The following is a 14,882-nucleotide window of genomic DNA, read 5'->3' as shown; positions in this document are numbered from 1 at the left end:
GGGCGAGAGGCGGGCGAGAGCGCCGAGCCCTCGCTGTCGTCCTCTCCCAGCAGCCGAAACCCGTTCGTTCGCTTGGGCCTCTTCATGAGCCGCACCCACTTTCCCTGACCGCACCGTCGATATCCCTCCACGAGCAAGCCCATAGAGCTCTCAACCAAAATGTCTGAGCAACAGCCTGGTTCGGCGATATCCCAGTGCCCGCCCGAGCTCTTGGGGCGAATATTCTCGTACAGCCTCGACTCCAAGCAGGAGCTGCTCAACTACGCCTTGGTTTCCAAAACGTGGTTCGGCCCTGCAATCCAGCAGTTCTGGTATGCCCTGGACTGGTCTGTCGATGACTGTAAGCATCTTTTCGAGACACTAGGCGTTTGTATGAGGCGGTTGTGGAGAGCAGGGTGTGCTCTATCGCCCTCCGTGCATATGGCGATGTTGCGCCGAGGTAGCGGAGGAGCAGTGTTTCGGCTCGTATCAGACGCTGCTGTGAAACGGATGTTTTGCGTATCGTTTGCAATATTGTATGGTACGACGCTTGAGTCTACTGGCCGGCGCTTGGGTCGACTGCCGTTGGTGTGATGACAATGTCGATCTAGCTCAGTCTACCACGTATCCAGCCTGCGTCAGTCGGCTGCGTTGCAGGGTATTCAGGCGGCCGCTCGCCTCTGCGATCGTTTGCCTGATGCCGTCGCCAAGATCCTGCCTCCCGAGCCTGTGCCTTCTCGATAGCTGTCGTCTAACGCAATCGTTCGTCGCGCATATTCCTCGCGCTTTGGTCGCTCCATCGCCCCAGGGGATCTGTTGCGTTCGCGCCTGTCGAGCTACCGCTCGCTCTATGTCGATTATCGCAAGTACATCCACCGTTTCCACCTGTGGGCCGGCGAGGCGAACCAGGGCGATTTGAAGCTCAGCAACATTCGCAAGATCCTGCAAGGCTGCACCAAGCTGACAACGCTCCACGTGGACTATCCGGTGCTCAATGACGACGATCTGTGGATCATCAGCTCGGTTTGCCAGCGGACGCTCACGTCGTTCTCGGCAGTGTCTCCGCTGGGCTCGGGATTGGCCTGTATTACGGACGAAGGACTCAGCGCCATAACGTCGCAGTGCAAGCAGCTCCGCCACTTTCGAGTCAAGACCACGATGCAGGGCACATCCATCGACCGCTCGATTGTCAAGCTGGCCGAGAGCCTGCCTCCAAACCAGCTTCAGACATTTGGGCTTGAGTGGGTGGGCGAGGTTTCGTTTGTCGACAACCTGGGCAAGCCTCTCGATCTGGCCGAGGCCGAGAGGCGGATGGCCGATGCTCTGGGACATCTCATTCGAACGCACCCAGGCATCAAAACCTTTGTCCTGGACTGGCCCGTGGCAATGGACTTTACGCTGCTGACCATGAGCCAGCATCTGACCAGTCTCGAGGCGCTTCACATTGGGAACCCAAAGAACCTGGACCACATTGTATCGGTACTCTACGCAAACCCACGCATCCGACAGCTGTCGTTGTTTGAGGTCCACCAGGCGGCCGACCCCACGGTGATATTCCGTCCCCTGCTCGGTCTCCCGCCCGGCCCGTCGCCGGTTCAGATGATGGCGACACCCGACCAGTTCGTCGATGGCTCCACTTCACCGCAACTCTCGGCCATATCCATGGATCTGGATTGCTTTACTGGCACAGAGAACACTTCGCTGGCGCATCTGGAACTCGATGGCGTTGGTTTTGTCCGGAATGTACTCCCGCTGGTCTCCAAGTTCACCAACCTCAGAGTCTTGATCGTGAATGCCTCTCGCCGCTCGGCCTCGCTGCATCACTTGACGACGGACCAGCATCTCGAAGCCATTGCCCGGAGCTGCCAGGGCCTGCAGATCCTGCGAGTTCCCATCCTCGGCGACGGCCCCCTGATCCAGATCGCGCAGTCCTGCCTCGATATCGAGACCTTGGATTTGGTCGACGGGCGCCATGTATCGCCGTATACGCTGACGCTGGTGGCCAAGCAATGCCAAAAGCTCAAAGAGCTGCACCTAGGATCGGCGGCACTTGTTCGAGACGAGACCATTGAGCTGATTGCTCGCTCATTGCCCGGGCTCGTTGATCTCGGTCTGCCATACGGCAACACCAATCTCACGGAGCGATCGCTGGACCACATTTCGCGATACAGCTTGGCGCTCAAATACCTTTACAACATCCCCGTCACCATTTCGGTGGACCATTTCGTCACATACCTGCCCAAGCTCAAGCAGCTGATTACGGTCGGTACCTGCACCGGCGTCAGCGGGGCGCCAGGTTCGCCGGTGAATTCCATGCGATTCTATCACCCCATCAGTCGGGAGGACCAGGAGCGCATCAAGGCGGTGTGTCCCAAGCTGCGACACATTATCCACAACCGACGATAGAGTCGGGCGGAACAGTGGACACGACACGGGCCAATAGGAAAGCCCTCGATATTTTGTGGAGACAGCTCCGTGATCATAGTACCTGTGCGTTTCCATTGGGCAAATGCATCAGTCCGACTGCAACCAGAGCGCTCGATGAATGTTGGCGCATTCGAGGCCACCCCAGCCCAGGTCAAAGGCCTTGATCAGTAATTCGAATACAGAGCCACGACATAGGACTCGTTTATATTCACATTGCATGGCTGATGTTCACATGGGGAAGTGAAGCTGCTGGCGGAAGGGCCAGTCGAATGCTGCGGGTTGTGGGGGGGGGTCCTCTGGTTCGCAGACGGAGTGATCCGAGAGCGGAGAGGCAGCCCGAGGTCGAACAGTGGCGCGATGCAGGCCAGAGGTCAATGGAGCAGGCATGAAGACATACACACTGAGGTTTGGTGATGGGGACGATGGCTGGAGGGTGGAGCAGAGAATCCGATGGAAATGGCGGTGTTGTTTGTATTATGTATCTCATTTTTGACCAGAACGACAAGCGGGCGTGTAGATCAGTGGAAAGATCGTTGGTCTCCGAAGCCAAAGGTCGCAGGTTCGACCCCTGCCTCGCTCGCTTTGAACTTGCGGAGTTCGAATTGTCTTTTTGCTCCGACACCGAGCCACAGGATCGATTGATGGGGGTCGGTTCTCGCAACGAAAGCGGCCAACCAGTGTGGAGATGGCTGCTGCATTTTGCCGCGGACATGGCCGGATGCAAGAAGATGCAGCGACGGGACTATGTGAAGTTGTGATGGACGAGAGAGACTTGCGGCGGGGGCGAGACAAGAGCCGAACGACAGAGCGCACAGCGAGGCACGATCCAGACCGACATGGAGATCGCGATCGACGTGGGGATCGGGACAGCGGATGCACATCAATGGATCAAGACGACACTGGAAGACGACACTGGAAGACGATATTCAACGACATTCAACGGCAGAAACCGGAGACGGCGAGCATGGCATCCAGAAGGAAAACAACAGAGCACACCGCAGTGGCGATGGGCAGACAGGAGACAGGAGACAGGAGACAGGATATGGGCCAAAAACGAGGAGCAAAAGACAAGCGTCAGAAGCAGGATTCGAACCTGCGCGGGCGAGCCCATTGCATTTCGAGTGCAACTCCTTAACCACTCGGACATCCTGACTTGCGGCAGTTTACTCCATCACAGTACATGACGCCGCACGGACTGTCGATGATGGCAACGAGCGAGTCGGCACTTGCATTTGTTTCCCCACCACAGGATACCCCGCCGCACTGACTGTCGTGCGATGTGGTGCTGTCCTGTGCATCTCATGTGCATCTCATTTGCATCTCATGTGCATCTCATGCATCCTCCGTTCCACGTGTCCAATTACCCCATCTCCCAGCCTGCCACCGAGTGAATCGTTGTAATCAGCCTATCGCCAGCTCGTATTGATTGTTACCCGGTCATACTCCCGATAGCGACGGCAATTCTGCCTCCACTGGAGGCGTCAGTGAGCCCGCAGCGAGCACCTTGGGCATGCTATGTTATAAATGTCACTCAGTATTCAGATCATCGGGCGATCCTTCTCACAAGGATTCTTGATTGATTGCAGTTCAGTAAAAGTACAAAAGGCAGAACGGACGCAAAAACATAGATAGGCCGCCCCGCCACATCGGGGCCTCGAAAATAACATAAAAGATCAAGGTGGGACCACAAATCACAAATCATAACTCAAGATGGAGAGCAACTCAAAATTACAGACATAATCGGAGTGGTCAAACAAGCCCAGTCGCTGGTCATTCTGGGACGGTATGCCCCACTTTGTGCTTCAGAGCGACATTCCGGCAACCAAGTGGGCCTTCGCCTCCAAGACTCTGTGCATCGGCTCGGTACCGAAACACTCAGCTGAGGCATGCTTGATGTAAAGAGGGAGAAGACTCGGATCCAAGCCGTCATCGTCGGGCGAGAAGAGGATGGGTTGATCGCATGTTTCAGGAACTCGGCAAATCGTGGGCGAGCCAGGGACGGGCTGGTCACTTCGGGGGCTCGTATGCAGGCGCAGGGACGGCTATGCTTAGGTTCGCCTGACTGGGTGTCGGCTGAAGTCTCGGCGAGTATGGTGGCAAAGGCTCAGTCCGCTCTGGGCTCGACGACATCTCGCCATCGGGGCCTAGTTCGATGCATATTTCTGCGGCACGGGTGCCATCGGCAAGCATCATCCTGTTCTTCTGGCTGATGTAGGCACATCGTAGGCATCCTATGATCATGGTCACGATGCAAGCGACGATCGCCCACACGTTGAGACCCATGTTCTCTGCAACGAGGCGGAGTGGCGGATCAGCGTTTCGTCAAAGTGCTTGGAATCGTACAGAAGTCACCGGCAATCACGCCGAGGCTGGCGATAGGACAACAACCGATACCCTCTCGTCCAGGGGTGTCACTCGACCCAGCCACCACAGGCGGCTCTCGACGGCGATCTCAGCACAACTCGGCTTGGATGGCAAGCACTTGGTGGATGTTGTGACGAGGCGAGGAGCGAGGAGCAACTCCAAGTGGACATTCCCGAGCCCGCATTCCGCATCCCGACAGGAGAGTGCTTACCAAACTTATCTCGTTTCTCCAGCGAGAGGGCCAGACTGCCAGGAGTTGAACCGAGGGTCGCCAGGAGCACCAGCAGTGCTGTCCCTGATGTGGTGATGGTGAGACGGGCAGGGCTATTTCGCAGAGCCTGGAGCGCGGCTGGGAACGACGAATCTTTGGGAGCCAACATGGAGCCGGCGCTGCATCGACAACCGAGAAACGACCCTCTGGCCAGACGGAGAGCCGTCCTTCAGTTTATAGTCCTGACGAGCGAATGCCCCCCTCGGTAGTGACGGATTCCAGCGCAGAAGCGACGCTCTTGGGCTGCCACTCTGCAATAGTGTGCTCTTGCTGTACTCCTTCACGCGATCCCAGGCTCCAATACTGTCCAATCGCCAGCGACCAGGCCTCTCTCGCCTTTCGTGCTCGCCGGCAAGGCAAACCAGCCATGCGATCAGCAGCAGACAGGAGCAACTGTTGTGGAGAGCGATTGACCCAGCTGCGGAGAGCAGCGATGTGCAGTTGGCCGCAAGTGGTCTGCACTGTCCTGGTGATCTCTGTGGCTGCAACTTTGTCAACCACATCCACGAACGCCGAAGATGTCCTTCCGCCATGGTCGCCGCCCACTTGCCCAAGGACGGTCTGGGGCTGCGGCGGCACTCAAGGCCAGAAATAGCGGGCCAGGAGCGACTGGTCGACCTCCATTGATGCCCGGGCGGCATTCACGGCAACGGCCAGCATCGACGACGGCGAGCAACCCAGCGCAGCGCCGTGCAACATGTCCTTGCGAACACCATGCACTCAGTCCCGAACTTCCGTCAGCCCCGTCGTCTTTGCCGAATGCCGGAGGCTCTCTCATCTGCCCGGGGCGAACTGGCCGCAGGTCCCTTCGGCCACAACAGCGCTTTTTGGATTCGCTCAGCCGCCGGCTCTGATGCGGCCCAGACCAAACCGGACATGCCGTCTCCCGCCGTCCGTCCCATGCAGACGAGGGCGACAGCAGCCCGCCTGCCAGAGCCGCCCGCCGAGCCTCTGCCGTCCTGGGATTTCTCGGGCCGCTGTCGTTGCTTCGATCTGCTGATCTCGCCACTTGCTTCCAACAGATCATCGAACGTTTCTCGCCCACTAGCACCATATGGCCTCCGCATCCATCATCAGCGCCGAGGCCAGCGCACCCTCCCTGATCGTCAAGTTTGGGCTTGAGCTCGTTGGCTTGAGCAACAGCAGCTGCCTCAACTTCTCAGACTCGGTCTCGCCATGGCCCAATGCCGCTGTCGCCTCGTCTCCACACTCGTTCGTCTCTCACCTCAATGCCTATTCGGCTCCGACAAACCACTGCCTGCCACTGTTCGACGAGCCTGGAGGGAACTGGTTTGGTCTCTACTCCGCCAACCAGACGACCATCGTCTTCTCAACATGCCCGGACCCGACGTGCTCGACCAACTGCACGGTGCAGGATGTTGTGTGGATCAACAACGACCACACCTTTTGTGACTACCGAGCAACGGGCGACGACGGCTGGATAAGGTGAGCAGCTGGATCTGTGGGCAGCCCTGCTGGCGCTCCAAAGTACTTGCGATACGATCGTGGATGCTGCCAGGAGGCAGCAGCCGAGAGTTAGGACCCTGGTATTTGCAAGGGTATTGCTTTCTGATTGCCGAATCTGTGTCGATATACTCGGTTTGGCTGACTTTCTGCTTTGTCCTTGACGATGTGTCAGTGGGATCGCAGATGTACTTGGCACATCAACCTTTATCCAAGCCACATGCGCTGGAAACTCGACTCAATCGCCATCGTCACTGTCGTCGCTGCTGGGGCCGCTATCGCATGCTTACACGGCCGAGGATGTTCCGATCTATCCTGCCTGCACCCTGCTCTCGCCTCGCATCCGTGGTATCGGTATCGGTGATGGTGTCGGTGTTGGCGTCGGATCCCAGTCTATATATGCTCTCAGCACCAGGGCGACACTCTCCAGCGACAACGGCTCATTCTCCTGGATATACAGCTTCGGTTGTTTCGATGCCGAATGCAGCGAATGCCATCTGGCTGCCCAGTTTCTGCTGCAGCCAGATGGCTTCGGAAGCGGCCAGGCCCAAGATGAGTGCGGTCCCGATGCTTTTTATCGGCCAGTCGATGTCACAGGCCGGTCCTGGGATCTGCAAAAGGTGCTCTCGGACAGGTTTCCCAACGGCACATGTGTCGTTGATTCAGCTTGCGAGACAACCTCGAGCAATATCAACCCAACGCCAACGGTAATATCCGCATCGTGGTCGTCGATGTTGCCCGAGCCCTCGCTCGCATTGGCTTCGTCGACTGTTGCGCTGTCGATTACCCCAACGGCGCTGTCTGTTACTGGTACCGAATCCAGCCATTACATCCCTGCCTCATCAGAGGCCGAAATGTTCGTCTCGAGTTCACGTCAAACACTCGACCAACTGAGTCTGTCTCATCCAACCGATGCCGCTGTGGGTATCTCCATTCCGACCGACAACCTTCAAGCATCTCCCAGTCCATCGGAGGGCTTGGTATCTACCGGGCCATCCTCGGCTCCCCAAGAGTCGCCCAGCACTCCGCTCTTGGCCGAGACAGCCCGGACGAACAGCTCGTTGTTTGTCGATCTGGATGCCCATGAATCTGACCCTTCCAGTGTCCCCGCGCCTGGGCCGAGTGCTCTTCCCATCGTCGGACTTGGCTCTAGCATCGTCGTGGTAGGAGGTACGACAGACTCGTGAGCCATCGGGGGTACACTATGCGCCGATGCGGTTTCGTCGAAAACTATGTTCGATGCCAATGGGTCATTCCACAGACCCGTTCGATTCAGCATCAAGCCATTTGTGCTTACTGCCATCCACATCCACCAGGGCTTTGCTGCATTGCGGCCATCTACTCGGTTCATCGCTATAGACAGGTCCGATCCTCTTCGACTCGACAGCCACATCAAGATTCCTTCAAACCAGGCTCGCCACCCGCACAGGTCTCGAGGCAAAGCTCCCAGCGGACCTCTCAAAGACCCCCGGCAAAAACTGGGGATCCACGGTTCTCGATCTCGACCCTCTTTTCCAGAGGCTCGAGCGATGGTCATGCATCCAGCCAGAACAGCACCGAAGGGTCAGAAATGCAAGTCGTGGGAAGCAGCGTCGTCAATGATGATGCTCACAATTCAAACTTGGACTTGGCCCTGGACCCGGAGCTTGGCCTGGAATGGGCACTCGAAAATACCAATGGCATGGGCCAACGACGGGGGCTGCGTGACAGAGCCATGTCCATGTTCTCGGCCTACCGCCGGACCAACTCGGTCGACCTTGGCGAGGACTGGGATGACACCGATCTCATCCCTGCTGGCAAAGGGGTTCCACAGCATCCAACCCTCGCCATAGAGAAGAGGGCCCAGCAGGTGAGGCACATCTTGAGAGGTCGTCGGCAGTGAAAGCTGGTTGTGAGAGGCATGTCGTGCACTCCTTCGTTTGCCCGACTGTGCGTAACTCTCCCGTCGACCCAACAGGACGACCGAGCCAGCATCCGATCGTTCAAGACAGTCGACTTGGCGGATTGAAGGCATTCCAGTACAGTCGCACTCACACCGCGAAGTAGGCAGCCCGGGGTTTGCAGCCCATGACAGCTTTCTTTGGTCGCAAATACATTGGTGCTTAGCCGATATCTGCAGGCAGAACTCGTCGGGTGGAGGGATTGACTCTGTTTCATTGGCGGATATGCTATCCAAGCCAATGCTGGTATGGCTCCAATGCACGCAGTATGCCTCATACATCCGCTGCGGCTGCCGTCACGACCCTAAGTACAGACTCGCTGATCTCATCGTTTGGACAAAGTCCCTATACACTCAACACATAAGCAAACGGGTGACCCTCCCTACTCCATATATCGGCGTAATATGAGTGGCTTGCATCCAACAGAGCTATTATTCCATGAAATCGGTCAACTTCGAGTAGAGACCTCGGGTTTTCCTCCGATCTCCACAATCGACCCTGCCATACCATGTCACTTTATGCTGATTTGCTGCTACAGAGTGCGGTTGAGAATGATATCACCTGTGGTTTATGAAAGCATTGGCGCATTATGATTGAGCCCTCCTCCCACCAAGAAATGACAGCGGCAGTCTGTAGTGGGACATAAACATGGACATCGAATGCAAACGAGCACAATCTCGATCGGCACGGGATATGGCGCTGGTGCCCAACACATCAATCGGTGCAGAGCATGGCAATCAGCACAGGATATCTGCCGGGATATCCTTGAAACGATTTTCCTCGTCATTTGAGATGTCATTGTGCCCAACTGCGAGACCATCGAGCGGGGATGGAGCCAGATTTGAAGAATGAGCGAGTGTTCGTGTGTTTCCGCGACCTGGAGAGGCCACAATGGACGTTTTTTCGATCTTTTGGGCCAGCTTGCGCATGGAAGAGTCGATATCTTGGTGGCCGTGATTCTTTCCGACGATCCGCTTCTTCTTTCGAACCTGATTGGCGCTGGCCGGGCGGGCCGGAGACGAGGTAGAGTCACCCGTTCGCTTCTGGCGAGCAGTGAGCGCTGGCTTGCGAGGCTTGAGAGTCTCCGAGGCGCTCGGGTTCAGGCCGGGCGAATCATCGAGGTCGGCGTCGTGGCTTGGGTAGCGGGGGATGTTGGTCCCGCCTGCGACGGTTGTCGAGACATCCCGGGAATCTCGGTCGCCGTAGTACCCGTCGTCGTCAGGATCCTCGTTCGCTGCGAAGGGCTTGGGCTGATCGGCACGGGAGCGAGCGACGTAGACTGGGTCGTCGCTGCCGGTTTGTGAGCCATGGACAGGGCTCTTGGGCTTTTGAACATGGGCTTTGGCCAGCAGTGAGCGCTGGGGCGAGGGACTCTTGCCACGCTTTGGCGATGCATTGAATTGAACTTGCTCTTCAGCTTGCTCACGGTGCTCATGCTGTGCGCTCTGTCGATGCTGCGAGGCCGGGTTTCGCTTTTGCTGACGAACTAAGCCTGCAGACTCGGGCTCGGAAACCTCTGTGGGCTCGGCTTGAGACGCGGACATGGGGCGCCTCTGTCGCTGGATCACCTCGGCGTGGGCTTCGTCCTCGGCATCATAGCCGGCCGCGACCGACTGTTTGGCGAGGTCTCTTGGAGCAGCAGAACGAGCGCTGCTGGCCTTGGCGGCGGAGTGCTTGCGGTCTGAAGGCAGCCGGGTGGGCTTGGGCTGATCGCGCGAGCCGTCCAGATCATCATGTTGGCTCGCAGCGTTGGAGCGGGGTTGAGCCGAGCGACGGTTCAAATTGGAGCCTCTGTCCCGGTCGATGTTCAGGGCTGCGGGCAGATACGCCTGGCGGTTGCGGAGCGATGTTGGGTCGCCGAGCTCAGGATCGTACTTGAGATACGATGGATGTGAGCTGGACACGGGGCTGGCCGACAACATGCTGTGGCCGAGACCCGAGAAAGACTCGATGGGTCCGTCGTGGCTCAAAGTGCCATCGCTGCGCTTGCGATCGTGGTTACCATTGTCGTCATCACCGTCATCGTCGCCATCGTCGCCATCGCTATCGTCACTGTCGTTGTCGGAGGGCTCGCGGGAGGGAGCCTTGGGGTTGGATGTTTCCCAGTATTCTTCTTGGTCGCTCTGAAGGCTTTGCGCACGTCGAGCGGGGTGATGAACGAGAGCGAGTCGGGTGCGAAACTGGTTGAGATTTGGTCACTCAGCACGCGAATGTAAATCACGCGGATAGGACGAGGGAGGCAGGGGAAGAGAGGGGTGAGAGAAAGAGCGAGTGTCAAGGGAGGTGCCTCCAGAGCAGTCCATGGTGGGGGGGGGCATGCATCGATGGTTCATGGATGCATCTGCGTACCTGCCGGCGTTCGCGTAGCGACCCTTCTTGAAATCCTTCTTGCCCATATCTGCGGGGGGAGGAGTCCGATGTGGCGAGATGTGCGGCTGCAGGGAAGATCCAGGGGAAGCCGACAAGGACGAGGGGTCGCGCGAGTCCGGCAGGCAAGGCGGCCGTGCGCAGCGGCACGCGCTTGTGCGCAGCCGTTCTGTGCGGGACTTCCAGAACCCCGCGCCACGGAACCGCCTGGCTGCCCGCGTGACCGCCCATGTGACCGCATCGCCTCGGCTGTGTCTCGGCTGTATCTCGGCTGTGTCTCGCCACACAGCCACTGTGCTCTCGCTGCTGTCGCTGCCCTCGCCCGTGTCCTCGCTCCCTCCAACGCCACACGCCCCTCGACCACCAGCTTTTCAATCCAACCAACCCACCATCCCATCTCTTCCCGGCCCCCCCTCGTCCTGTCTCATCTCATCTCCCATCCCACAGAGCTCCTTGCCCTTGGCTAGTCCCGCTCTCGCCTACCCTTGCAACACTGTGCACCCCCCCGTATCGACAATGGACGAAGAGGTGTTTGATCTCTACGGCGAAGAAGAGGAGGAGTACCACAAAATCAAGAGCGAATCCCCTGGCCACGATTTTGTAAGTCGTCCCTTGGCCACCTCCTGATTTGCCATGTCTCCTGCGTCGTTCTGTCGGGAATCAGCTGGGCCTCCCGGTACTCTTCTCGCCGGCTGTCTCTGCTGTGTCGCCCGACGGTGCCGCTTGGGCAGCCCTGTTCTCCTTGTGCGCTTTCCCCCTTGCCTTTCGCTGAATATGCAGTCAATACCCAACGACCGCTGCCATCACGTCGTCTTGTTGCCCGGCCTTGAGTCCGTTGGATCGCTCCTGGCTTGGACGTGCTCGATCCATAGTGGCCATCGCCACTGAATTCCAGCCAGGCCATATCGACATGACTGTGTTGTTAGATACCGAGTGGCTCCGATTCGCCAAGCATCGTGCCTCCGGTCTGGCTGATGAGATAAAGACGAGGCAATCCACTCTGCTGTTGTAGCTCCATGCCTCCACGCATGGAGAGGTAATACTCAGCCACCGACTGCATACCCAATCGACTCGATCCTCAGCATGGTCGCAGCGACTGAGGCAGCGGCGTTTCCAAGATCGTCGCATATCTCGACTGCCATCGCCGCACAGCAGGCCCGGAAAGAGGAACCTGTGAGATCATACATCTTCCAAGCCGTTGGGACTTATTCAGGACTAGCCCAAGACTTGCTCGACTGGCTCGAGCAGCGGCTATGGTCCACAGTGGCAGGCTTGTGGCTTGGCTCCCCAAGATGGGCTCGATATCTTTGACCTGTCAAACGTGTTTCAGATATGCTTTGGATGTGGCTTGTGGCTCGACTGGATAGTCCGCGGAGATGACAGGATCTTGAGTCCAGGCGGCTGTCACCCAAGTGCCAAACCTGCCCTCGACGCCATTGGCCGCACATTCCTCTGCTGAATGCACCCGTCCCAGCTCCGCCTACCTCCTCGAGATTGCAAACAGGATCAATGATTTCGCTCGTCCGTACAACCCGCATTTCTCACATGTCACTTCGTACTCCCATCCTTGCCGAACCTGGCCGGACTCGGGGGCTTCATGTTGGCCTTGACCTTTGTACTGTGGCCTCCCCCGACGGTTTGTTGACCTCTCTCATCCATCGCTTCCCTGGTGGCTCGACTATGTCTTTGGTGCTTGGTTGTTTGTACGCACGGCGCCGTCACTTTCTGGCTGGCTTGCTTCCTTTGTGCTTGTTGTGCGGTATCTCATGTGCTGCATCGACTGTGCCATTATATGCTCTCTGGATGTCTTGTAACGCTGGGTGGTCTTTATTCCTTCGTTTGTTGCTGGGTGTTTGCTTTCTGGTGTGTGTCCGTCCGTCTGTCCGTCTGTCCGCCTGTTGACCTATTGATGTCTGCCAATGACACCGGCCTGTTCGTTGTGAATCCACTCGCTCCCCCCCCTCTCTTGTCGTTTGTTACTCATGTACTTCTAACGCGACTCTCCTTCCTTCCTTCTTCGCTCCACTCTCGTCCCTCCGACCAACGGGTGCATGTACGAATCCGCGTAACAAATCAATAATATATCGCGCCAATAACCCGATTCACGCTCTGGCTCCTGGACCGTCACCCATTCCCATTGCTTTCTATCCTCCCTCCCAACCTCTACTCCTCCCTCCTTCCAACACCAAAGTCGTCGAATCTCAACCAGACCAACTTGCAGCCCGAAGCCTCCGAGCCAGCATCCGATAAGGATGTACCGAAAGCCCAAACTCGGAACGAATCTGAAACCCCAAAAGATCAAGGTAAGCAGCTGGCTCTGCTTTGGCCCTTGAAGATTATTCTTTCTTCAGCAGGGTCTGCCAAGGATTGTACACGCCTCCGTCGCTGATACCGCCGAGATCACGATCCGACCATGCGAATGTCCGGTCATAGGCCACCCGATCGAATCGACCCAGTCCTCGGCTGAGCGGAAGCGCGGCAAGCCCGATGTCTCGGGCTCATCTTCCAACAAGCCTGGCGTGTCCCAGGGAACCAGTGGTTCAAGCAACTCTCGCTCAAGCTACCAGCGCGCCTTATACGTCTCGGAGCTTGCGTGGGTAAGGACGTTCGCGGTGGCCGGTCGAAGCAAGTGCTGTCTCATTTTGCCTCGGTTTGATATTTGTCTGGCCCGGGCCCTTGACGACTTTGACGGGGCTCAAGTGCTTGCAACGGACGCTTGGACGTTATCGTGAGCTCCTCCCCACCCCCAACAGCAATCGACGACGCAGTGCAATGTCGCACAGGGCCGTGCGATGCTGTGGGTTCCGTGGCAGTCGCGGCATGTATGCGATTGCGGACTACCACTCAGGCTTTTGTTCTCCGTGCGCAACCCGCCGTTCCGCTGTCAGTGGACGACGGATCAGGATATGAAGGGCGTCGTGAGCGAAGCCGGTCTGTCCGACGATCTTGTGTCGAAGGAGATCCTGTTCTACGAGCACAAAGCCAACGGCAAGTCCCGCGGAATCGCCTATCTGGAGTTCAAGACCCATCAGGCCGCGGCCGGGTTCAAGTCCTTTGTGGAGCAGCGGTAGGCCATTCTTTTTTATTGCCCTTTGCTCAATGTGAACGTCCAGAGGCGATAGCACACAGCCTACGAAGCTTCAGGCAGTCGCCACGACGCTGCACCAGCGACGGAAGGTGCTGAAGCGAACGAGCTAATGACGTCCCACTGAATTGCACTCTGCTCGATTGAACCGTGTACGATCGCACCTCTGTTGCTGAAATTGCTTGGACACTGTGCTTGCGGTGAGCAGCCAGATCCACGGAAAGAAGGCCAGCGTCAAGTTTGTAGACACCTTCAAGGGATACCCCTTCCGCTTGCTGGCCAAAAATGAACAGCACCAAGCCAACAAGGAAAGCTCCGGCAGCGGCGGCCACAACTACGGCCACCACAACCAGCCCTACCAGAATCAAGCCGGCGCCGGCAACATGATGGGCATGGGCCACACCGGGGCCTACGGAGGATTCTCCCGCGGCAGCAACAGCGGCGGCAACAGCGGCGGATATGGGCCTATGGGCTACAATCGCACCGGTGGCAACAACGCAGGCGGGGCCATGATGGCCATGATGAACCCCGCCCTGATGATGGGTGCGACGACCATGGGGGTCGGCATGGGCGGAATCGGGATGAGCCCAGCCGGACCAGGCATGATGATGATGAGTGGCGGCATGGGCGCTGCTGGCCCGGCCATCAACCCGGAAATGATGCCGATGCTATACGGCGCCGGCGGCAGCGGTGCCGGATACGGGATGAACAGCAGCTACGGGTCGGCCGACAGGCGATCCAACGGCGGCGGACCTGTTCGGTTCGGACAGCACACCGACGGACAGCATTCTGGCGGCAACCGGTACGGGGGCCCGTACATGCGCTACTGAAGCCGTCTCCCGGCTGCCGCGAGCTCTCGATTCCTCGTTCACGAATGATGCCCCTGCGTTGCGGCCGCGATGTTGCCGATACCAAGCCACCTGCAAGCTGTTTCGTCTTGGCGCGCACCAACCATGCAAGTCTGTTGTGCCAATCTCGCCACTCA

The 14,882-nt window shown here is 57.9% G+C and overlaps 5 protein-coding genes and 2 non-coding genes across 7 annotated transcripts; 4 read left to right on the top strand and 3 right to left on the bottom strand.

Moving 5' to 3' along the window:
* Window positions 1–9: 9 nt before the first annotated feature.
* Window positions 10–2,609, top strand: BJ171DRAFT_515603 (uncharacterized protein). The gene is made up of 2 exons (XM_053111955.1): window positions 10–340; window positions 788–2,609. The coding sequence occupies exons 1-2, from the start codon at window positions 160–162 to the stop codon at window positions 2,383–2,385; spliced, it is 1,779 nt and encodes a 592-aa protein (XP_052964149.1). The 5' UTR covers window positions 10–159; the 3' UTR covers window positions 2,386–2,609.
* Window positions 2,610–2,913: 304 nt separating this feature from the next.
* Window positions 2,914–2,986, top strand: BJ171DRAFT_t225. Its single transcript has one exon. It is a non-coding gene; the product is annotated as a tRNA-Arg (tRNA).
* Window positions 2,987–3,478: 492 nt separating this feature from the next.
* Window positions 3,479–3,559, bottom strand: BJ171DRAFT_t223. Its single transcript has one exon. It is a non-coding gene; the product is annotated as a tRNA-Ser (tRNA).
* An 854-nt stretch (window positions 3,560–4,413) lies between these two features.
* Window positions 4,414–5,150, bottom strand: BJ171DRAFT_476959 (uncharacterized protein; the record flags this gene model as incomplete). Its single annotated transcript, XM_053108857.1, has 2 exons — window positions 4,414–4,694; window positions 4,982–5,150. 2 exons carry the CDS (start codon window positions 5,148–5,150, stop codon window positions 4,414–4,416), a joined length of 450 nt encoding a protein of 149 aa, XP_052964148.1.
* An 845-nt stretch (window positions 5,151–5,995) lies between these two features.
* On the top strand, window positions 5,996–8,681 carry BJ171DRAFT_190564 (uncharacterized protein). The gene is made up of 4 exons (XM_053106164.1): window positions 5,996–6,487; window positions 6,681–7,675; window positions 7,822–8,354; window positions 8,463–8,681. Exons 1-4 carry the CDS (start codon window positions 6,096–6,098, stop codon window positions 8,511–8,513), a joined length of 1,971 nt encoding a protein of 656 aa, XP_052964147.1. The 5' UTR covers window positions 5,996–6,095; the 3' UTR covers window positions 8,514–8,681.
* Window positions 8,682–9,110: 429 nt separating this feature from the next.
* On the bottom strand, window positions 9,111–10,879 carry BJ171DRAFT_190592 (uncharacterized protein). Its single transcript, XM_053106165.1, has 2 exons — window positions 10,795–10,879; window positions 9,111–10,575 (listed from the first exon to the last, which is right to left on the bottom strand). Exons 1-2 carry the CDS (start codon window positions 10,839–10,841, stop codon window positions 9,183–9,185), a joined length of 1,440 nt encoding a protein of 479 aa, XP_052964146.1. The 5' UTR covers window positions 10,842–10,879; the 3' UTR covers window positions 9,111–9,182.
* Window positions 10,880–11,221: 342 nt separating this feature from the next.
* On the top strand, window positions 11,222–14,855 carry BJ171DRAFT_190546 (uncharacterized protein). The gene is made up of 5 exons (XM_053106163.1): window positions 11,222–11,412; window positions 13,004–13,115; window positions 13,246–13,409; window positions 13,701–13,879; window positions 14,106–14,855. The coding sequence occupies exons 1-5, from the start codon at window positions 11,329–11,331 to the stop codon at window positions 14,725–14,727; spliced, it is 1,161 nt and encodes a 386-aa protein (XP_052964145.1). The 5' UTR covers window positions 11,222–11,328; the 3' UTR covers window positions 14,728–14,855.
* The last annotated feature ends 27 nt before the right edge of the window (window positions 14,856–14,882 follow it).

This window comes from Polychytrium aggregatum (genome assembly GCF_025602895.1).
Source record: "Polychytrium aggregatum strain JEL109 chromosome Unknown BJ171scaffold_34, whole genome shotgun sequence".
NCBI classification, from domain to species: Eukaryota; Fungi; Chytridiomycota; class Chytridiomycetes; order Polychytriales; genus Polychytrium; species Polychytrium aggregatum.
Note: the sequence above shows the minus strand (reverse complement) of the source record. Positions and strands in the feature narration are given on the sequence as shown.